The sequence below is a fragment of the Equus caballus genome, chromosome 18 (genome assembly GCF_041296265.1).
Source record: "Equus caballus isolate H_3958 breed thoroughbred chromosome 18, TB-T2T, whole genome shotgun sequence".
Classification (NCBI taxonomy): Eukaryota; Metazoa; Chordata; class Mammalia; order Perissodactyla; family Equidae; genus Equus; species Equus caballus.
In genome coordinates this window covers 24,694,129-24,718,408 of record NC_091701.1, presented here as the reverse complement: position 1 = coordinate 24,718,408, position 24,280 = coordinate 24,694,129, and the positions used below count along the sequence as shown (strand labels likewise).

At 33.7% G+C, this 24,280-nt stretch overlaps 1 protein-coding gene across 4 annotated transcripts in view; it reads left to right on the top strand.

Annotated features, from left to right (window-relative positions):
- Positions 1–24,280, top strand: part of LRP1B (LDL receptor related protein 1B) — a 1,824,397-nt gene that overhangs the window by 1,366,620 nt on the left and 433,497 nt on the right. For all 4 annotated transcript variants that reach the window (XM_070241833.1, XM_023622537.2, XM_023622536.2 and 1 more), the window contains 4 exons: positions 12,208–12,334; positions 12,475–12,626; positions 12,923–13,047; positions 13,753–14,124. In XM_070241833.1, the coding sequence (XP_070097934.1) occupies positions 12,208–12,334; positions 12,475–12,626; positions 12,923–13,047; positions 13,753–14,124 (776 nt within the window). The remainder of the gene's footprint in view (positions 1–12,207; positions 12,335–12,474; positions 12,627–12,922; positions 13,048–13,752; positions 14,125–24,280) is intronic.

The window sequence follows — 24,280 nt, the reverse complement described above, 5'->3', positions numbered from 1 at the left end:
CAGACCTTCCTTTCCTTAAATGTCTTTTATATCTCCACAGCCATCTTAGGGTATAACTGTACCTAATATTCTCTAGGATGATTGAGAACATCAGGTAAAGAAACCCACATATACTCCACTTTTTGTCAGTTTATCCAATGAACATTTATTGAATGCTATGCACTGTGAACCACATCATGTCAAGACATCTCCCTCTCCTCATCAGCCTTCACTTCAGTATATCTTGACAAAATAGGACTGCTTACTATGTGAAAGACACTTGTGGCCACTGTGAAGTATGATGATATAAATAAGATGTTGCTTCTGTTCACAATGAGTTTTGTTTAAACTGGAAATTTAAGCAAATTCAAAATTTCAGTTGAAAGAGTAGTCTCATAAAGTAAGACTCATTTTTCAGACATTAAAAAGACTAGATTGATATAACTCAAGCTTAAAGCTCATATTGAAATCTCGCTTTAAAGTAATAATTTGAATAAGACCATTATAAAATTACATTGAGTTTTAAGAAAAAAGAGAGAGCATATAATTAGAGTAGGTAGTGAAAGTGAGGGTAGTAGCAGCAATAGTGGTGATTAGTAGAGGCTTTATGGAGGAGACTTGAAGGAGAAAGTTTTCTGAGATGGAGTGGGAATATGTTATGTGAAGAAGAAACAGAGTAATCAAAGATGGAGAGTGGCGAAGCAAAGGCCTTCGGCAAAAATATAAATACGTGAGGTCCATGAGGGGAAGAGTAAGTGCTGTAGCTGGAAGATAACTTGGGGTCATAAAATAGGCAATAGGGTTCCTCACATTTTAAATAAATTACCATGCTGCTACCTTCTCTAGTTTACCAAGTGAAATCTAAACTGGTCCTGGAGCCTCTCCTAAGCTTCCCCCTGGCCTTGGACAACCCACATAAGCAGATCAGAAGTGTGATGAGAGTTTATTGAAGATGTAGCATTCTTTAAATTAGGGGTTTCTTAGCAATGGTTATTTATCATCCCAGGCAGAGTGTTATGGAGGGGGTGGGGTCCCTTCTCTGCCCTCAAGCCAAATAATGGAGACAGCTAGAGGCAAATGTGTAAGGGGAAGACTAAAATAAATAGAAAAGAGCAGTACATAAAAATATTGTGTCACTTTCTCACTGCAAGTCCTCAGGCCAGGAGGAGTCAGGTCAAAGTTGAAGAAACGGAAGAGAATTTTAAAATAGAAAGGAGATTTAAGTTTGGATTTAGAGAGATCTATTCTTTTATGCCTGGAAATTAATCTTAACAGTATGATTGTGTTCTTTGAACTAAAATTGTCTTGGAAGTCATGAATTTTTTCTGAGATAGCAAATTCTGGAGAAGAGATATTCAACAGAGCATAAATGGAATCATGAGTTGGATAAATATAGTCATTTGCTACTTATTCCAACAGAGTTTAGACTCTGGAAAAAACCATGGTAGTCAATGAAATTACTCAAGAAAAAGTACTGAAAAAATAAGTATAAGGACAAGAATGAAGAATGTTTATAGTTAAGAGATGAAATAATTAAGAGGGAAAAAAAGAAATCAACAATAAGACAAAAGAAAGAGAGAGAGAAAAAAACAGCCATTTCAAGTCCTCAAAAAATTACTGTATCATAGAAGGAAAGAGAGTTTTAGGAAGAAGACTCTTCCAGCAATAGATTAGGAGAGATAAAAGCAGAGAGCAGAACATACAGTAGATGATCAGGATGATATTGTTAATTGTTATCAATTTAAGGAGAAGCCAAATATAACGAATTAATAAGTGAAAAATAACTAGAAAGTAGAACCAGCATACTTAGACTACAGTGACAAAAATGTGGGCAATAAACAGAAAGAGAAACATATATAAGGTATGTTGAGAAGATAATAGGGTATACAGGAAGTTTTTCTTAGTATGGGAATCTGGGGGTAGCACACATATTTCTAGGCATAAAGGAGGAAACTGGCAGAAAGGAAAAGGGTAAAAAATGCATGTAAAATGGAGACAAATTCCAGGGAGTGGAGGATGAATCTTGCCAAGGAAGAAGCAATAGAATGGAGAGGAAGAACAAGGGACAGAAAGCAGATAGACAAGATTTGTGTTTTACATCCCAGAAATGGAACCGTGAGTGAGAATTCAATTCAGGATGTGAGAGAAGGATAGGAAAGAGGAAGAGACCAAGCAAAGGTTCAACTGTGAGCAAAGTACAGGCCTTGGACTGATTGCTTAGGGAACTCTGGAGTGTAAACCTCACTTCAAAGCAAGAGAGCTTGGCTTTCAGACTCTCACCCAATCATTCATTGGATAAAAGTCATACACTCCAGCAAGACATACACTCCCAAGATTTCTAGCTCTCAGTACTGCTTGCGAAGGAAGTGATTTTGTCCTCTGAAGAAAGCTGCCTATGTGAGCTATTAGAGGCAAAGGATGTAGAGCCTGGGCACTGGAGTACCCAGAAATAGTAAACAGGATCTGAGGGTGTCTAAGTGGAGCACCAACAATGTCCACTACAGTTTGGAACCCCAGCTTGAATATTTCTTACCTTTGAGATCTTTTGAAATGTCTTGATCTGAAATGTCTATATCCTTTTGGGTTATTGGGAGGATCAAATGAGATAAATTTAAATGAGAGGATTAAATTAGGGGAAGCTCTCTTCCCCTTCTATTTTTAGAGATGAAGTGAAAGAAGAAACAGAATATGGCAATAGAATGTGGCAATGGTGAAACTAAAGAAACTCATAGGTGATAGTCAACATGAGTAGGGTTAGCAGCTTTGAATGAATAGATAAGTTTTGCTGAAACTATTATGGTGAATAGAATAAGAATAAAATACAATATGAATAAAAAGATTTCAAGCAACATGAGTGCAGCTCGGATGGATTTCTAGAATCTAATTAGGATGTTTATATGACCTTGAGTATAATGCTTGGCAACATTAGCAGTAGCAAAAAAAGTGGGAAAATGAGCCGAAAAGGAAGGAGGAGGTGATAGATTCAAAGTTGGCAATTGTAATGGAGTCACCATGAGTTTCCAGTCAGGAGGTGAGATCTAGAAGGTAATAATGGAATGGAGGGAAACCAAGAGCAGGAGACCAAGGTAAGAGTACAGACTTAAGGTTCAGCAGACATGAATGACCAAGACAACTCTATAAATTAAGAGAAGATGGCTTCAGATTGGTCAAATAGAAAATAAAACATTTTCACATTATAAGTAAGGTTAGTTTGTGGCCTTGCTTATGTAAGACAGAGGCAAAAGAGAGGTGTAGGTCCCAGGAACAGATAAAGATGAGAAACTGTGAGCTGGAATGTTCAAGGGTCATCAACATGAGTCATACAGTCCGTAAATATATCAGCAATGAAGGGAGAAAATGTCAGCGAGTAGTAAAGCAATTAAATAAATTTGGTGGTTAAGTGTGATAGAGTGGTGATGTGGTGGTATGGGAAAATGGAATGTATGAATTCATACTGTGAGTGTTTTGAGATAAGTTGAGTGTAACCTCAGAGAAAGTTTTCTTTCTTACTTAAATCTATTTCTCCACTTTTATTCTGGACACAATGGCATCTATTTCCTCATGCATCTCATGCAGTATCTATTCCTTTCTATTTTATCATCTTTAATTTGTTCTTTTCAATGAAGCCTTTCCCTGTGCTTTCAAATAGTCTCAGGTCTTATTTAAAAAAAAAAAAAAAAATTGCCAGTGACTTTTTTCTCTCTGCATGTTTACTTCTCAACTTCTTGGAATACAGACCTATACCCATAGTCCTTCATTGAACTTCTGAAATGGATTTTTGCCTTCTGTTCTTTCCAGAAATTTCTAAATTTATCCATAGCCAAATCCAGAGATATTTTTCAGGTTTCACACCACTTGCCTTCTCCTTGACATTATTCTCAGTTGATTACCCACTCAAGAATTTATTCTCTGTTACCTTGTTTAGCTCTGAGTTTTCTTGTTCTCTCTGACCTCTTCCATATATCTCCTCTGAGCATTGTTTATCTCCTCTGAACATCTTTCTCCTCATTTAAAGTTTTGTATGCCATTCTTTCTTGCTATATTTATCCTTTAAACTTATTTTCGTGTTTTGGACTTGAATCACTACATTACTCCCCAAATCTCATCTTCATTCTTTTACTTATATTTCCAAGATCCTTTAGAAATTATTTATTTGATTGTCCAACTGTCGCTGAAACTTAACGTATCCTCCTACCTCTTCTCTACAGACATCCTTTCCTAAGCATGGCATCTCTTTGTGTGTTATCGTGGTTCTTTTGTCCTGACAAAATTGAAACTTACTTTAGATTTTCTGGAGTTTTTCATCATCTATTTCTGTCACTAAATCCTGTCATTTCTTCTTTACAGATGTCTCTTAGATTTTCCATTTCTCTCTATTGCAACCATGAGCTCAGCACAGACTCAGCTGGAGGATCTCAGTAAATATTTTTGATTTCTTAATTTTGAGCCCCCAAAACAAGATTTGCATTTTATCCTAGAAAACAAGAAATCTTTGACATATGTAGCAATATTTTAAATATTATTGTCCTCTGTACCCTCACTTCTTCTTAAAAACACTTCTTAAAAATGAATTAAATCACAAGAATAGACATTTTTCAGGATTCATGGTTAAGAATTAATACACCCTTTTAAATGTTCAGCTTATTTCCAGGAAATGTTTATTATTGCTCGGAAATATTAGTGATACGTGTCTCTCTACATGTTATCTACATATTTACTGACTTGAATTCAGAGGGGAAAAAAAGGCTTAAAAATGACCAGTCTAAGTAAAAGTTATTCAAACATTGATTTCCAAGTAATATTACATAGAAATTTAAATGTCAAAATTCATATCATTGGAATAAAGTATAACATTTTAATATTCTATCTGAAGTTAAAATATGGCAGGTGGTATTGCCGAGGGAAAAGGTTAGCCATAATGGAGTAAATTAGCTGAATCCAAGACATAAATGTGCCTTGAAAAGTGGGCATGAAGCCTGGTTTTGAACAATGGAGGCTGCAAGTCTTTTAAAATGTAGCCAAATGCAAAATAGAAAGCATGTATGAATTTAGTTCAGCTTGAAAAATCAGTTTTTCCCCTCCATTGACTTTTTTTTGGGTAAGGCATCACTTTCTTTAAAAAAACTGAAATGTACTAATTTTCTTTATGCTAAAAAGTCATTGTCTACTTACAACAAAGAAAGAGAAGTCACAGTATGATACCAAAAAAGTTGATTAACTTCCATGGTTATGATCTCTAAATGAAGCAAAAATACTCTGTGATTTTTCTTTTTCTTTTTAGGCACCAAGATGCATATTGCCTGTCTTAATTTAGCTTTATATATTTATGGCCACAAATAACTTACTGAAGAGTGTTTCTTTCCATGGCAAAGTTTCAGTTTGACATGGAATCTTGGTGTTCAACAAGTACATATTGTCAAATGGTCTTTGAATGACTGTATATATATATGTACGCTTTTAGAATGTGCTCAACAATATACGGAAGGTCTTGGATGACAGTTTAACATCTGTTGAGGTACCAAGAGTATAGGGTAGTTTAACACCATAACATAAAAATAACTCCTAGAGTATATTTTTCATCTTAAGGCAAGGTGACACATAAAAAGAGAAATAGAATTAAATTTAATTTTCAATAGAAATAGTGGAATTGGGTTGCTAGGATATAATGTTAAGATAGCACGAGGGTCAGGTAACTCAGGAGTAGCACACTCATGCCCCAAATCACAGCCATCTTTCTCTACAGGTGTCTGAGAGAGGCATATGAACAAATTATGATGAAAGATGAAAGAAAACTGTGTCAGTATTTTTCATTGGGAATTTTCTCAAAAATTCTACTGCAGACACCTTTCTTTCAAAGCTAGATAGATCTTACTTAGTCTTTTACTAGTTAAGACTAGTCACATAGTACAATATGCTTCATCCTCATTACTTAACTGGTAAACATGATTATTGGATCTTACCTCTCTGGCTAAAAGGAGGGAAGAAGTCCTAGAAGTGATCAAGGTGCCCTGGGCTGTCACTGCAGCTGTGTGGCTGGTGGAGGAGAAAGGGAAGCCAGAAAGGTCAAGCCACCTCCCACTGCAAGAGGGACCCCCTGGCCCAGACCACCAAAGCTGTGTTGAGTGGAAACCACAGATAGCCACACACAAATGTATGACCTTTCCCTAATTTCTCAAGGGAATCTGACCAATAAAAATGTGGTAAAATGGCAAAAGAGAGGTTTGAAAGATTTCTTTCTCTATTTTCCTATAAGGAATTCCCTCAGTTTGTTTCAATGTGCAATATCCAGGGTAAGTTGGGTATGACTGATGTATAAGACAGGTTTGAGGTCATGAAACAAATTGAAAATTTCTGTATAATATTTTAAGAATTCTAAATCAGCTCCTGAGCACTAGGAGTCTAAGTGTTAGGTATTTCATAGAAAAGTTCATGGATTATGGGGAAACATCAAGTATTATATATTGAAGATACCAAAAAGATTGACCATTCACTCAAGAAAATCAATTTTAGACATGTAAATTTCAAATTAGTATCATATACGTATGTGTGCGTGTATATGTATGTATTTGTTAAAATGAGAGGATGGGCAATGGGGTGTTAAATGCATAAATAAAATAAATTATGCATAAATTAAATGCATAAATAAAATAAGAAACGAAATATAATATAGGGTGACAAGCCTAACGTACTATAGGATTACATATGCCAAAGAAACTTCTTTGTGAAGACTTTTCCTGCATACTTCTCCTGTGTTGGCTCGGCACACACATGATCATTCTTTTATATAATTTCTCAATATTGCAAAGTAGTGAATCAAGACGGAATCTAATATAAAACTTAAGAATAACAGAAAGAAGAATGAGACCTATAGAACAAATGATAACTTAAAAATGTTTTTTAAGCTTAAACAGAAAGAGAGAATAACCCAGATGGCCTGTATCTTTATTTTGGCTCGAAAGAAAAGTTCATTTCTGAAGTTGTGTATAGGAATGACAACTTCTCTGACCATAGCACATCAGCATTTTCAATGCTGAAACCCCTACTTTCAAGACTTGTGGAGACTTACAACTAGCAACTTTTAAGTATTTCTGCTAGCATTTTTCTCAGGTAATTCTTTATTTACCCATTTGACTCTACCATTAAATGGTAAGATTCATGAGGGCCACTAAGTCCAATTTATTTTGTATCATCTGCTTCTAGCACAAAATAGGTACCCAATTAATATTTGTTGAATGAGTACGTGACTGCAATGAAAGAATACATTTGAGAATCATTGACCAAATCACTGACAGGAAAAAAATTTAAAAGTAGTATTCAAGGTTATGCTGTCTCTAGACTCTCTTCCTATTAGCAGAGTGTCCTGCTATCTTTGGTTGGATTCTTTTTATGTTGCAGGAGCCTCTAAGCAATAGTAACACATTCAGGACTTGAAAAGTGTTTGGGATTGGGATGTAATGCTTTCTCAAAACAATACTGCACGTAAATGAAGAAAAAGGAAATGTGAAGAAGCCCTCACAGGAATAGATAAGGGTTATATTATACCATATTCCTCATAGAGGATGAAGGATGCCAATTCACGTGTTCGTGAAATGTATTCAAGCTTTTACAATACTATATTATTTTGCTTGTGTCCTGATATTGGACACACTGATATGTTGGCCTACAAGCTATTCAGTTATGACTTTTAAGTGATCCTAGTGAAACATTGAGAATTACAAGCAGTTTTTGTTGAATAAAAACTCATGCTCACATAAAACCTGGCTACTGTTACTGATCTGTAGGGTTTTTCTTTTGCTTTGTTTTGTTTACTTTTTGCAGATATAGTAACACACTGTTGACCCCCAATCTAGCAGTGGACACAGTGACATTCTTGATTCTCTTCTCAACCAAGGCAACTACCTATATAAGAGAATTAGATGGTCTTTAATTTTGTGCCAATGTGGAAAGTTTTGGTTATCTCACGTTTTCTATACCATATCTGATAAAGTACCCGAATCCTGCTCTTTTAGAGTAGGCATAGGAATAGGAAGAAATGGCGAGTTTATTGTAAAAATTGCAATCCAGATCTGTACTCCAGGGAAACAGCTTAACAGTCAAAGAAGAGAATCTTAACTTCAAAGAAAATATTCAAAATAGTTGCTTTTCACTATTGTTCAGGTATCTAAAATAAAGGAATCATATTTAATACTGTTTTCTTTTTTAACAGTTTAGACTTATTCATTCTTCTCTTTCTTCCCTACACTCTTTTACCCTTCCCTCACCAAAGTTGAAGATTTGTTTCCATGTTAGCTTTATTTCTCAAAACATATTTCTTTGAGATTTTTCAAAGACATTTATAATGCTTTGTATCTTTTTCAGCTTGAATCTAACTAATTGTGGCAGAAATCATTTGTTTTCCTTTATAAGTATATTTATGTGTAAACTAATTCTGACATCAGTACAGTTGTCATATGATAAATTCAATAAACTTTTGGGGAGGGAGCCAGCCCCGTGGCCGAGTGGTTAAGTTCTCGGGAGCTGCTGATCGGCCCAGGTTTTCGCCATTTTGGATCCTGGGCACACATGGCACGGCTCATCAGGCCATGTTGAGGCGGCGTCCCACGTGCCACAACTAGAATGACCCACAGGTAAATAAAATATACAACCATATACTGGGGGGATTGGGGGTGAAAAAGCAGAAAAAAAAAAGACTAACAACGTTGTTAGCTCAGGGGCCAATCTTAAAAAAAAACTCTTGGGGAACAATAAGTGTATGCTGGGCTTTTGAGAACTCCAGTGCTGCAAAATTGAATCTTTTACCTATTATCCAAGCATCAACAATTACTTGGATTTAACTCGTGATATGTATTCATTGCATATTTTCCTGCCAAGAACTTCTGTCTAATTAATACAACAGCGATATTTGTGTTATGATGATTTCTGATGGTGTTCCTATAATCCTTTAAACCACTTTTGAACATCCCTTTTTAAATTTTAAGTTTTTGAATTCTGTAAATCCAAGTCTCTGTAAATAAGGGGCTTTTCAGTTGGGGACACATTATTATCCAGAGAAAATTCAGTTATACAACATAAGATTTGATTTTGACAATTTTTAAAATTTCTGGGTCTGGGATAGCCTTGAAAAGTATTTTCAGGGCTAGATTTACCAAGCTAATACCCAAAAGGCAATTTTCTTGGCTACATCATATAATCCAACAAATTTGAACTCAAATGGGGCCTATATCAATATATAACGATGTCACGAAATCTCTATTTCCATGGAGTGTCGGAAAGCAGTGAGAAAAATTTTCATTTCTTCCCGTTGCTAAAGATCATGTTTAGATATGAAGAATCTGTGTTCACTGAAGTTATCTCAAGTACAGCTATGTAAATTGCTATCTTAAATTATTCATAAGTTTTTCCCTGCAGTTTTATTTGCTTCGGGAGTGTTCTTTCTCTACATTTGGTTTATAATCCCCGAAGGTTCTCAAGGTGCTAATTCTATTCAATTCTTTGCTTTCAATTTCAGTTTAAGGAGCAAATAAATTTTTCTTTGCCTGACATTCATAAAATGTTGCCTAATTTTGGTAGGTGTAGAATCTTTTAGTTTATTAAGTTGATAAATTATTTAGCCATAAAAGTCATTTCTACAGTCAGATGTGGCTTCATATATTATGATAGTTTATCAAATCACTTACTGAAAACTTGAGTAAAATCTGTATTCAAGATAGTTTTGTTTTGAATAATTTTTGTCCCTAATTTTATTGCCATTCATCCCTGCCTCCTGCGTGGAAGTATTGCAAATTTAAAATGAATAGGGACTATCTGGGAAAAAAAGAAAGAAACTTGTTTCTCAATACAAAGACCTTTGTCAAGTTTTGTTTTGTGTTTTTAAGTATGGAGACCTTTGTTATACTCCTTATACCTAGGGAAAAATAATAGTGGATATAAGATTATTGTGTTGTTGTATTATATTTATATTTGGTGAGACAACATAGAGAAGACAGTATATGTCTGAGTTAGTGAAGCCTGAGTGTGGTTCCTGGCTTGGACCCTTATCAGCCGCGTGACTGTGTATTGTTAACTTCCTGAGCTGTGACTTTCATAGCTGTGAGATTCAGGGCTAAACATGGTAAATGGCTGATTCAGCCTACTCACTCGAAATATTTTTATTACTCATTTAGTGCATTGAAGGCAGATTACTGTCAAATAAAAGGTATGTTATACACCTTTCCTTCCATACTTGAACTCTGGAGTATATTAAAAGTAGATGATAAGATCAGATGGAACAAGGAAGCATATGTCTGTCCTAGCTCTCAAAATGCCTCCTTCACATTGTAAAATCTCCTGCCATTTAACATAATGTCTGACTGCTCATTTTAAGAGCATTATTAGTGATAAAATTCGTCTTTAAAAAGTTAAATGGAGCAACAAATTTTGCCTCCCAGTTAAATCGTTATTTTATTTTTAATAATTTTTAAATACAATGAGAGTCTGCCTTAAAGTTTAAAAAATCTTAGCTTTAGTACAAGTATAGATTTTTTCATGCCTGCTTCAACCTAGATCTAACCAATAAAATAGTTGGATTTCTGGCTACAGTTTTCCCTTTCTGATTTATAGAGCTTGTAAATATGACTGATACTTTCTTCAAAGTTAATATACTTGGGATTCTAACCACACCTCTTTTTTGTCTGGCTGTAAAAATCCACCACATTTATTTTATACAGCGTTTTTTTGAGAAAAAAATCAACTTTTAAAATAAATCAAAACAATATGCATAAAAGAAATACATATATTTTTATGTAGTTAAGTATCTTTTTTAATGGATAAATAAATCTGAGTGGATACAAAATATGAATTTAGGTCTTCTTTGATTTTTCTGTATGCTGTCTCACTTTCTCTTCTTGTGTCAAATACGCACAGAATACATACCCGTTTTTGCCTAAATGAATCAATGATTATCGTATTTTTTTTAAGCATTATCTTATTTCTTTATTTTTTTGGTGAGGAAGATCGGCCCTGAACTAACATCTGTTGCCAATCTTCCTCTTTTTGTTAGAGGAGGTTTGATGCTGAGCATACATCTGTGCCAGTCTTCCTCTATTTTGTATTTGGGAGGCTGCCACAGCGTGGCTTGATGAGCCATGTATAGGTCTGTGACCAAGATGTGAACCTGTGAGACCCTGGCCACTGAAGTGGAGCATGTGAACTTAACCACTACACCACTGGGCCAGTCCACATCGTATTTTTCTAAAATTTTGTCATTGCTGTTATCTGACCATTGAAGAACAACTTCAATGAATATAACTTCTTCAATGAATATGACTTCAAAAGAATGGATCTTATTTATCTGAAAGAATGGATTCTGTATTGTAATGTAAATATTCTATTTGTTGAATGAATGAGTGAAAGCATGAATTATATACTTTCTGTTTTTCTACATTTCATTTTTTCACATGTTGTTTTACTTTAGCATACTCTGGATTTTCTTTCTATATTTCATTTTCTTCCATAGTCCTTCTACATTACATTTTGCATTATGAGATTGCTAAAACAAGAATGTCTCCTTTTGTATGAATCCATGTTTTAAGATGGCTTCACAAGATAATTTGTAAAATTCAGATTAGAATAGTAACATTTAATAGTCTAAGTGGACAGAAATGAAAGTTATGATGCATTTATCTATATATTCATATATTAAGTATTTACCTACCACTGGTTTTCATTTTCAAAATTTTCTAATTACCTAATGCTGTAGGTGTAATTGTGAATAAAAAGGAGAAAAGATTACTGTCTTCATTGATCTTGTAGTGTAGTGAAGCAAAAATATTAATAAAAAATAACATCGTAAAGGAACACAAGTGTAAATTTTCCACTCTAATCCATGCTCTGAGGCAGAGGACATGGTGCAATAAACAGAGAGAATACAGAAGTTTTCTTCAAAGAAACGATGTTTGAGATATGAAAAACAGGAGCAAATGAGGCAAACAGGTTGGAAAAGAGCATTTCAGACAGGGAGCAGCATGTACAAAAGGTATTTTGGTAGGATTTTGAATCCACCCTCATGATTTCTATGAATGGTTAAATAGTTTTTACAATAACAATTCTTTTATTGCAAACAATCACATGTATATTTTTTTCTAAAATGTATTGGTTTTGTTCTGTTAGCATGAGTGTTACCGCTATTATTAATAATACATCTTTTTGTGTTTATCTACATATTTCTATAAACCAACAATTTAATTCCAGCTACTTGTTCTGGACTGAATGGGGACAGATGCCCTGCATTGGAAAGACTCGCTTAGATGGCTCAGAGAAGGTTGTCCTCGTGAGCACAGGAATAGCATGGCCGAATGGCATCTCCATTGACTATGAGGTCTGTTGGATTTCTTTTCTTAGGTATTTCAAGTGCATTAACTGCCAACTTGCATTAATTCACTTTTAGTGTTCTCTTATTTTTTTGATAAAACACTTAATCAAAACAGCTTGTAATATTACTTTTCAATCGATCTTTAGGAAAATAAATTGTACTGGTGTGATGCTCGAACAGACAAGATAGAAAGAATCGACCTTGAGACTGGAGGGAATCGTGAGATGGTGCTGTCAGGGAGCAATGTGGATATGTTTTCTGTTGCAGTCTTCGGGGCTTACATCTACTGGTCTGACAGGTAATTTATTTTTTCATAAGTATTTGAGTCTCAAAATGTTATTTCAGTGCCAGTTGCTTTACCCTTGTAGGATTAGCCATTCCTTAGCAAGGTCACAAAAGGGATCTCACAAAGCCGTGTAATTTCCACAGAAAAGGCAGTCACTCTTGCTATTGTAGGTTCAACCATTTCAATGTCACAGAGTAAAGTTGATTTCTTGCCCTTCTGCTGGGCCATCTGTTATCTTCAGCTTAAATAACTGGCTTGATTTGAATTAGTTAAAGATTGTTGATCATGTATGTTCATCTTCTTGGCAGAGCACATGCCAATGGGTCCATCAGAAGGGGCCACAAGAATGACGCCACAGAAACCGTAACCATGAGAACGGGTCTTGGAGTCAACCTGAAGGAGGTTAAAATCTTTAACCGAGTAAGAGAGAAAGGTCAGCATTCTTATATAATAAATACATTTTGTACTATTTATTTCTATTTTTTTTAACATTTGTACATACAAACAATATCCATGAAAATAAATTATAATTAATTTTCTTGACGTCAAAGGAAGATATAATAACTTTGGAGATGATGGATTCATAGAGGACAATTAACCTGATAGAGAAATCTTGATAGCATATTAAATCTTTACTCAAGACTGGAGTAAAAACTTATGCCCAATATACTTAGGATGTTAGGCACATTGGAGTCATAAATTTCTTTAATACTTTGCATCTTTCATAGACACAGAGTTTAAAGTGGTGCATATTCTTTTTGGTGAATTCAGTTCATGTTTTGAGTGAATCCATTACTTATGCCAAAGATTACAATACATAAAACCTATTGTAATCTCAGTATCATGTTTCAAGAAAGAGTTATATACTTAACTGTCTGATTAAGGGAAATTTTTAATGCTTTTATTGAGGGAAGCAAAAGGATGTGCTCTTTGAAATAAGAAATCCAAGAATTTAAAGAGGTCTGATTAAAAAAAAATCAATACTTTATAGTGTTTATTTTACTGACCAGTCTAAAAACTAAGAATAAAAAATGAGAATATTCAATGTTAAATTTTTAATATTTCTATAAGAAAAAAACTGTTTTAAAAACAAAAGAAAAAGCACAAACGTGTGTGTGTATCTTTTTTTTCTCCTCAGGGACCAATGTTTGTGCCAAGGACAATGGTGGATGTCAGCAGCTCTGTCTTTATCGAGGAAATTCCCAGAGAACTTGCGCTTGTGCCCATGGATATTTGGCAGAGGATAAAGTCACTTGCCTACGGCATGAAGGCTATTTGCTGTATTCAGGGAGAACAATATTAAAAAGTATACATCTTTCTGATGAAACCAATTTAAATTCACCAATAAGGCCATATGAGAATCCGCGTTATTTCAGGAATGTCATAGCCTTGGCTTTCGACTATAATCAAAGAAGAAAAGGTACCAACCGAATCTTTTACAGCGATGCACACTTTGGAAATATACAGCTTATTAAAGATAACTGGGAAGACAGACAAGTAATTGTTGAAAGTAAGTAAAACAATTTCTTTTTAAATAATTTGGTGGAAATGAGTATCATTTGGCTTAGTAGAGAAATTAGAATGGCAATTGCATGTAGCAATTACATTTTCCTAGAGTTTATATTCAAAGAATGAATGCAGCGATGTCATCTGACTCCCCAAAAGTCAAAGAAGCAATTAACTGCTAGCATGTATAGCATGTATATAATGATTATTAGCTTCTAATCATGGAACTTTCAATACATCCCTTCATAATGCTTCTTATAAATAAGTGTATTAAATTCGTGGAAAATAATTTTTCAGTATAAAACTATGCTAATTGTATTTTCTTCCACTGGATGAAATTATGTATTTGAGAATATTTATCTAATTACATTCAGTTAATTATATTTTCCAAAACAAATATCAAAGATTACTTTTGTATATATATATAAATATGTATATAAAACAGTCCTGAGAAAATGTTATTAAAGAAATTATGTAATATTTTAAAATATTTTTAATATTTTATAGGACATAATCGTTCAAACATAATATTGTATGAACTATCTATATAATTCAGAGAAATTTCTTTCTTGTCATCCAACTTTTACAAGGACTATCTTCATATCATGCAACTTCTCTCTTTTCTTTATCTCTATGTGGTTTCCACATATTTCTCACTTTTCCAATTTCACTATACTGAGGTCAATCTTTTCTGTTACTTTTTAAATTGCAAAATAATATATGTTTATTGTAAAGTGTTCAGGTAATATGGATTTAAAAATGAGATTTCTGCCCTATGACTGCAACATCAATTCCATTTACTTACTTATAATTGGCAGCTGTCATACCTCCAGAATTTTCTTTATGTATGTGTGTATGTCATTTATAATTACAAAAATGGAATGATTCTGTATGCATTATTCAGCTGCTTCTTTTTCGCTTACGATATATCTTCAAAAGCTTTCATTTCAGTATATAAGGCTCTATCTAATTCTTTTGAATAATTTTATACTAATTATACTAATGTACCTAAGTCTATACTAAAAATAAATTAATTTATTTAACCATTTTCTTATTGATAAACGTTTAGATATTTCTGATGTCTCATAATTACTTACAATGTCACAATGAAAATTTGTGCATATAAATGCTTATTCACACATGTGAGTATTTGTTTGGCATAGAACCCTAGAAATAAAATTGCAAGTCAATCAGTGTTTATTTTTGTTTTATAGCTGGTCAAATTTCTCTCCAAAAAGACTATATTAATTTACGTTTTTATCAACTGTCTATTTTCCCACACTTTTGCCAACAATGATTTTTATAATTTTTATTAGCTTATGACTATCTAATATACAAAAAGTCAATTTATATTAATATACATTTACCTGATAGCTAGTGAGATACAGCATCTTCTTGTATGTTTACTCATATAAAAGAACAGATATTTTAGGTCAAACTTCATATTGTACATTGTCATCCCATGCTGTTCATGCCACTGTTCATTTTGTTCTTTCAACGTTTAATATGCTTCACAGTCCTCTTGGCTTATTCAAATCCTACTCAGCTTTTCCAAATCAGTTCAGGTGTTTACTTTACAAATACACATTCTTGTTTCTTTATTCTCTAGGTTAACATACATATTGATAATTTCATATCAATTTGTATATTCTACTACATGCTATTTTGGTTTCCCTCTGTGTATGTGTATGTGTGCGTGTGCGTGTGTGTGTGAAAATGCAACTATAAGTGTCCTGATTACAGAGTTCAGACACATGTGAGATTTGTTGATTCTTTGGGTATATCTCTATGAAATTTACATTATAACACTCTTCGGTCCTCCATTTTCCTAGACTGATACAATTCAGAGTTGGAAATGCTCACATTGTATCCACAATGAATTAATTAACTTATTAATTCATTTTATGTGCTCCAGATTCTTTGTCAGGCACCCTGGATATAAAGATGAATATGAATCCATAGATCTTTAGAAGCCACAATTTAAGAAGAAAACTACAAGTAAACAAATATTGAAATTCAATAGATTCCATAGGATACTAAAGGCCTTTGGTATTAGTGTCATTGAGTCAATTCTGACTCCTAGAGATCTTGTGCTTTACAGAGCGAAACCCTGCCCGGTCTTTTTGCGCCATCCTCTCACCTTCAGCCACTGTATCAGACAATGCTCCGCTACAATTGATAATGTTTTCATGGCCAATTTTTTCTGAAGTGGGTGGCCAGGTCCTTCATCCTAGTCTGTCTTAGTCTGGAAGCTCCACTGAAACCTGTCCACCATCAGTGACCGCGCTGGTATTTGAAATACTGGTGGCATAGCTCACAGCATCATAGCAACACACAGCCGCCACAGTATGACAACCAACAGATGGGTGGTGTGATTCCCTGACTGGGAAACAAACAGCAGCAGGTGGTGAGAGTGCTGAGGCTTAACCACTAGACCACGAGGGCTGGCTACTAAAGGCCCAGAGAATAACAAATCTGCCTGGAAGGATGGAAGATGCCACTGAGCTGAGATGAGGAAATTAATAGAATCAATAGGAATCTGTCAGTTGATTGGGCCAGGTGGAGAAGGAGAAGAGGAGGAAGAATATTCTAGACCTGTAGTCCTCAAGTGTAGTTCCCTAGGGATCCCCAATCTAAGTTGAATGAGTCTATGAAATCAAAACTATTCTCATAATAATACCAGATATTTGCCTTTTCACTATGTTGACATTGCACTGATGATACAAAAGCAGTAGTGGCTAAATTGCAACTTAGCTCTCATCAAGGCAGTGGCACCAAATTGGACTAATAGTTACTGTGTTTTTCACTGCCACTTAAAAGCAGAAAAAAAAGCCAATTTCACTTAGAATGTTATTGAAGAAGGAGTAAAAAATTTAATTTTATTAAATTTTGATCTTTCAGTACACATCTCTTTAATATTCTGTGTGATGAAATACACATCAGGCACTTCTGTAGCATTCTGGAGTGCAATGGCTGCCTGAAGGAAACTATGTATTTGTGTGATTATTTGAGTTCATGCTTCTTTTAAGGAACACCATTTTTTACTTGAAAGAAAGAAAAACAGACAAACTGGTTATTCAAACCTAGTTGTGTGGCAAACATTTTCCAAAGAATGAATACAATGAATCTGCCACTATGAGGGAAATGATCTACAATATTTGTTGCAAATAATGAAAACCAAGCTTTCAAGTAAAAATGAGAATTTTGGAAGACCCATATCTGCCATAGTATGCTTGATAGCTTCCCAATACGTAAAAGCTTTTCTGATGAGATGGGTGGTAATATTACTAATGTGAGTTTTTGGGTATTGCATAATGAAATGTGTCAACATTTGGAAGATATGCATAACTTAAGGAACCAATACTTTCCAAATGACATGATAAAATCATGCATGGGTAAATGATCCATTCAAAATGCAAGCTAGACCAATGAATTTTAATGTAATAGAGTATGAAAAGTTCATCACTATGGTTTCTGATTTCACATTGAAGCTAACCTTTAAGTAACTTCCACTTGTCATACGTTAGTGTAGTATGAAAGAATATCCAGAATTATCTGAAAAAGCTATTAAAATGCTCCTCCCTTTTCCAACTTCTTAGCTGTATGAGACTGAATTTTCTTCACTTCAACTAAAACAACACAACAGATAGGATGAAGAAGTAGATGTGAAAATCCAGCTGTCATCTAGCAATCTAGATATTAATCAGATATGTAAAATTATAAAACAGTGCTCTTTTTTCATTTAAAAAATACAGCTATTTTCTTAGGTGTTATTTATATTAATATGCAACCAGTTTTTGTTATTTTAAAAGAAATTAATACATATTTAAAACAAGTTTTTCAGTTTAAATTTCTAATATAATGATAAATAGCTAGAGACATAAGTCACACAAAATATCTCTGGCGTCCTTCATCATTTTAAGAGTGTAAAAGTCCTCAGATCAAAAAGATTGCAAACTACTCTTCTAGAATAACAGCTAAGAAAATTTTTAATATGAAGACATTAAAAAGCACAGAGTAGACAAGGAGCCATGTATCATTTGGTATGATTAGAACATGGGTTGTATGGCATGAATTGGTGTGAAATGAAGCTACAGTCTTTGGGAGGGGTCCAATATTGAAGGATTTTGTCTGGCAAGATAAGAAGCATTAAAAGAAAAGTTTTATTGAGATATAATTTACATACCATATCCATTAAATTCACCTATTAAAAATGTACAACTCAGTTTTTGGTATATTACATTATTAATTTTTAAAATTAAGTAAAAAATATTTATGAAACATAGAATTTGGCATTTTTAGTTGTATAATTCAGTGACACTAGTTACATTCACAATATTGTGTAACCATCACCACTGTCTATTTCCAAAACATTTTTATCACTTTCAACAGAAACTCGGTTTAAGCAATTACTCCCCCTTCCCGCTCCCTGCAGCCCCTGGTAACTTTTAATCTACTTTCTTTCTGTATGAAATTCCCTATTCTAGATATTTCATATAAGTAGAGTCATACAGTATTCGTCTTTCTGTATGTGGCTTATTTCTCTTAGCATAATCTTTTCAAAGTTCATCCATGTAGTAGCATGTACCAGCAGTTCCTTCCCTCTTTTTATGGCTGTATTCTGTTGTGTGTATATATTTCAGTTTGTTTATCCATTCATCTGTTTATGGACACTTGGCTTGTTTCTACCTTTTGGCTATTGTGAAGATGCTGCAACAAGCATTAACATCCTAATATCCAAGATAAGGAGTTTGATTTTATTCAGTAGATGAAGTGACAACAAGAGAGTGTTGTAAGGTACATATATAACAGGATTTTTGTTTTATGAAGATCACTCTGGCTATGTTATCTTCAATGAAGTTTAAGTGCCATCCCGTGTCTGAAGGCAGAGAAGCCATAGGAGATTGTTGCAATATTGCAGATCCTGTTCCCACAGTGGTAAATTAAACTGAAAACATATTAATCAGAGTATATGCACAACCAAACTATTTTAATCCTCCTATCCAAAATCAAAGCAAGAAAAACCAATAACACTTTCGTGCTGTAGGTATTAACTCACAAGTATAGAGAAGAAGCAAAACATAATGGTGAGGAGTTTGGAATCAATCAAGTTGGTATTCATATCCCAGTTTGTGATTTATTTCTCATGTAACACTGTCAATTTCCTCACCTACAAAATAGGAAATAAACTCATAAATTATTTGTGAAGATTTTATGAGACAGAGTACATAAAGAACTTACGAATAGGGGCTGGCCCAGTGGTGCAGCAGTTAAGTTTGCACGTTCTGCTTTGGTGGCCCAGCGTTCACCAGTTCAGATCCTGGGTGTGGACCTACGCACCACTTGTCAAGCCTTGCTGTGGCAGGCATCCCACATATAAAATAGAGGAAGATGGGCATGCATGTTAGCTCAGGGCCAGTCTTCCTCAGCAAAAAGAAGAGGATTGGTGGCAGATGTTAGCTCAGGGATAATCTTCCTCAAAAAAAAAAAAAAAAGAACTTACAAATAAGTATAATTTTATTTAATTTAAAACTTTATCTTATTGTATTCATGACACATTTGTAGATTATTTAGGACAATTATCTTTCTCCTAAGTTATTTTTAGAATATGCATTAGAGTAGTTAAACAATCAGAAATAATTACAATAATTATAGACATGAGGTAGTGTATTGAGATCAGACTAGAATTTAAAAATTAACATTAGTCTACATTGTTAATTTACATGAACTTTTTGATACTCTCTTAACTCTCCCCCACCCCCACTAAGAAGTTGCTAATTTGTTTAATCATTGCAATCCTCTCGAAGTTTTGGAGAATTTATAGTTTGATTTGCCAGACCAAAAAATAAAAGGACAACAACAAACAAAACAACCTCCCACCAAAAAATAAATGAGTTACTGGCACACAAGTAAACACAAGTAAGATGGAAAAGTCATTTTTGTCTTGGAATTCTGTTTTAATAAATCTGGAATAATGCATTTTATTTTGTTACATCTTTTACCAGTTACCAAAAAAATAAATTCATGAAAATATGATTAAATATTTAAAGATATAAGAGAGCACTAAATACTTATGCAAATCAGATTCAGACTTAGATCCTTCATATATCTGAATACGGGAAAGAGTGTAGAATGAAAGTTCTCTCCTTTATCTTCCCAATTTGTGTAGAATGAATCTTTTGCTCTGAGGTTTTAAAAGATGGGATAACAAGGGTTACCAAATAGAATTAGATATGTATTAAGTGCTTATAGTGTTCCTTAGATTATCAAGGATGGACAAATAAAGATGAAAAGGTCGTGTTTCTAACCTCCAAGAATTCAAAGTACGGAAAGAGGAAAAGGCCATCTTTCACTTTTTATATATAAAGAGCCAAGACCTCTGTCCAAGACAATGTTGAAAATTTACGCTTTGAGGCTATCTCTGGCTTTAAAATCATAGCAGTGATAGATAAATTATTTTTTAAAAAAATAAAAGTTAAGAAGAGATTGCTCATTTAGAAAAACAAGGTGAGATTTTTCTTGAATGATAAACAGAATGGAAATACAAAGCAGTGAGAATGGCTGAAACATCAGACTTCTGAGAGCCCCTCGAATATGGACCCTACAGAGAAATAGGATCTAAAACGAGCTTGCTTAAGCCAGGGACTGGGGTGAGCTGCCCCACAGGGAATGAGGCTGAAATAAAGCTGTGCCATCTGCTGCCTGAGCCAATGTCCTGAGGAAGGTACTACCCTAGAAGCTTAGAGACTGCAGAAACAGCTTGTGACCAACCCTGACACCAATCTTTTGCAAGCTGATGGCTCTGCAAGTTCTCATATGCCCTGTGGAGCAAAAACCCAAGTGAATCATGAAAGACAGTGCTGATTGGTGAAGGCCCAGAGGCCAAATGAAGGGGATGTGGAGCCACCCAACTGAAAGGAGGGAGTGTAGGAAGAGAGGTTTAAAAAAATAACCTGTTTGTCCAAGGAGAGCCTGCCAACTCTATTTCCACAATACATGAATTTTTAAGAAAGACAGCTAAAAAAACCCACCAATCAGGAAATGAATGAAAATGAAAACAATAGAACATTCTGAAGGAGACTTTCATAAGTCATTGGGGGTTCATCAAAGAAATAAAGGAAAACATACCTTAAAGGAACCAGAAATAGTGAAAGCAAAGAGGCTTAAATTATGAGTAAAAGATAATTAAAATGAAAACAACTCAAAATCTTGGAAATGAAAACTATGGTCATTATAATAAAAATTAAAAAGAAATTCCAGTTGATAGAACGAAGTTTATACTGGACTAATCAAAGTTAGACTGTGCAAATGGGATGCTAATTAATTAATGATGAGTTAGTCTGTAAATTAGAGAAAAAGATAACACAAAAAACATGAGAGTAGTTGTGAACCTTGGAGGATAAGCTGGTTGGTTCAACATGCTTATACCTAGTAGATGCTGACAAAAGCCAAAAAGAGAGGGAAGGACAGAAAAGTAATCTTCAAAGAGAAAATGATGGAGTTTACTAGAAATGTGTCTTTAAATTGAAAATGCATTCTGAATGCTGAGAATAATAATAAATGTCAGCCATCAAAGTAAAACTTCATAAAATCATGAAAAAGGGAAAACCTTAAGATGCTCTCAAAAGGAATAGACAGATCATCTCCAAGGATGACTGAATTTAAGCAGACTTTTCATCAGCAACATTAGTAAGATCTTCACACTGCTAAGAAAAAAATATATAGTTCTAATGAAAAATGACGGGAAATCAAGCTTGTTTCAGATATACATAGTCAGCGACAATACATCTACATATTCTCTCTGAAAACCTTGATCTAATCCATGTTAAAATTTTGTATTTAGTACATTTTTGCATTTTACATTGTGACTCAGTATACATGTTTCAGTTTTAGAAAATAATATCTTTATTCTATAGGATTTGTTGTGTTTTATTTTAGCCCATCAGAGCACAGAGTGTTTTTTTAAATAAAAAACAAGCATTGCTGAAAGTAAAGTCAAATGGTGTCCCTACATTCAATAGCCAATTAAGACATGTAATTAAGCAAAGCTACTCTTAAACTAGCAATCAAAGAAAGGATGCACAAGACCTTAATGGAGAAAATTACAAAATGTTAGTGGACATAAAGGATGACCTTAATAAAGGGAGAAAATGTCATTTTCATCATGGGGAAATGATTTCTATATCTATGGAAATATGCCCCAAATTACTGTAAGATTAATGCTTTCAAAATGCCAAAATGAAATTTTCATGGAACTTCACATGCTAATCCTAAAATTCACGTGGAAGAGCAAAATTCCAACAAAACTAAGGCAATTTTGAAGAAATATAAATTTGTAATCTTTCCGTGACAAATATGTTCTCTTTTTTAAAAGTTATAACAATAGAGGCCAGCCCAGTGGCATAGTGGTCGAGTTCGTGCACTCCTCTGTGGCAGCCTGGGGTTCATGAGTTTGAATCCTAGATGTGGACCTATACCACTTGTCAAGCCATGCTGGCGATGACCCACATACACAAAAAAAGGAAGACTGGTACAGATGTTAGCTTAGGGTCAGTCTTCCTCACCAAAAAAAAAAGAAAAAAGCTGTAAGAATAAAAACAATGTGATATTACCAAAAGGATAAATAAAACAGACGGCTCAGAAGCAGATCCATACATACACATCTTGTAGGTAAATTTGTTATACATTACCAAGTTGGCATTACGGGTCAGTAGAAAAATAATGAACTGCACTTAATAAATTATGCTAGTACAATTTATATGCAAGAAATGAAACAAAAGTCTATCTCTAGCTCATTTTGTACTCAAAAATAAGTTCCAAGTGCATTTAAGATATACATTTTTTTTTAATATCAAAGAAAATGTAGAAGAATATCTTTGTGAACTCAGGATAGGGACATATTTCAAAAATTAGACACAAAACACATCAGAAAGTGTAAGTGTAGTATATTGTACTACACTGGACTCTTTCATCTAGCAATTCCCACTTTTAGAATAAATTTAGGCAATTCTACTTTTAGAGAAAATGATATATTGTACAACTGTTAAAAAAAAAATACTCGTGCTACATCTATCCAAATAGTTATCTCAAATACAATTTGATTACAACACCACAAACTGTTGCCAAATGAGATTAGTTTGATGTGATATGTAATGTTGAAAAATATGCTACACAGTACTATGTATCGTTTTTGGATAGAAACATAGTCGGCAATATTTTTAACTTTACACGTAATCCCTTTCTGATACTTATGTGATGTTTATATGAGATGTGAGATGTTATCACTAGAGATAGAAGTGAATTCTCTGTACTAGTTTTGAAACTTTTCTGTAAGTCTAAAATTAACTTGAAATAAAAAATCTAAAATTAGCTCTAAATAAAAAGTAAATATTTAAAAAATCATGCACACCAACATCAACATTTTGTTTTCTCTGAATAACAAAGAGAAATGATATTGAGAGGGCTATATGGTTCCAACTATGTCTATAATATGTTTGTTTTTAAAAACCTGAAGCATTTATAGCAAAATAAAGATTTGTTAAATCATTATACTATCCTCTCTACTATTCTGTAAATCTAAAACATTTCAGAAAGTAAATAAAATAAATAACTTTAAAGATAATCACTTGTAAATATTAAAATAGATATCATTAATTAATTGGTCTAATCTCATATGTATGCATGTTCAGAATTTGAATTGCATTAGCAACACATATTGCATGTCATGGCAGTCGCCTTCTATCTTCCTCTCTTTTTTCTTGTTTATGGATATTGACCTTTGTGGCCCATATCCTCTTTGATATTTTCAGTAGATTACAGAGATATAATTATCATGTTTGTGTATTAGAATGCAAAAATATAATTAATAATTTCATAATACTTTTAGTTTATTTTTTCAAGACGACTGGTGGCAATATGCCTTGCTTTTAAATTGTAATTATATTTCATTGGAAACGTCTTCTTCTTTTCCTTAAAAGAGGCTAGTTCCATCCTTTTATGAGTGCCTAATAATACATTTGATTATGTTAATTTTTTCTTTTTGCAATTTCAAAGATAAAATAATGTCAGCTTTGAAAATGTATTTATTTTTAATTTGCTTGGTATATATTGTACAGACATTCATTCTCAAAATGTAAGAATTTTAGCTATTCAATTTTCCA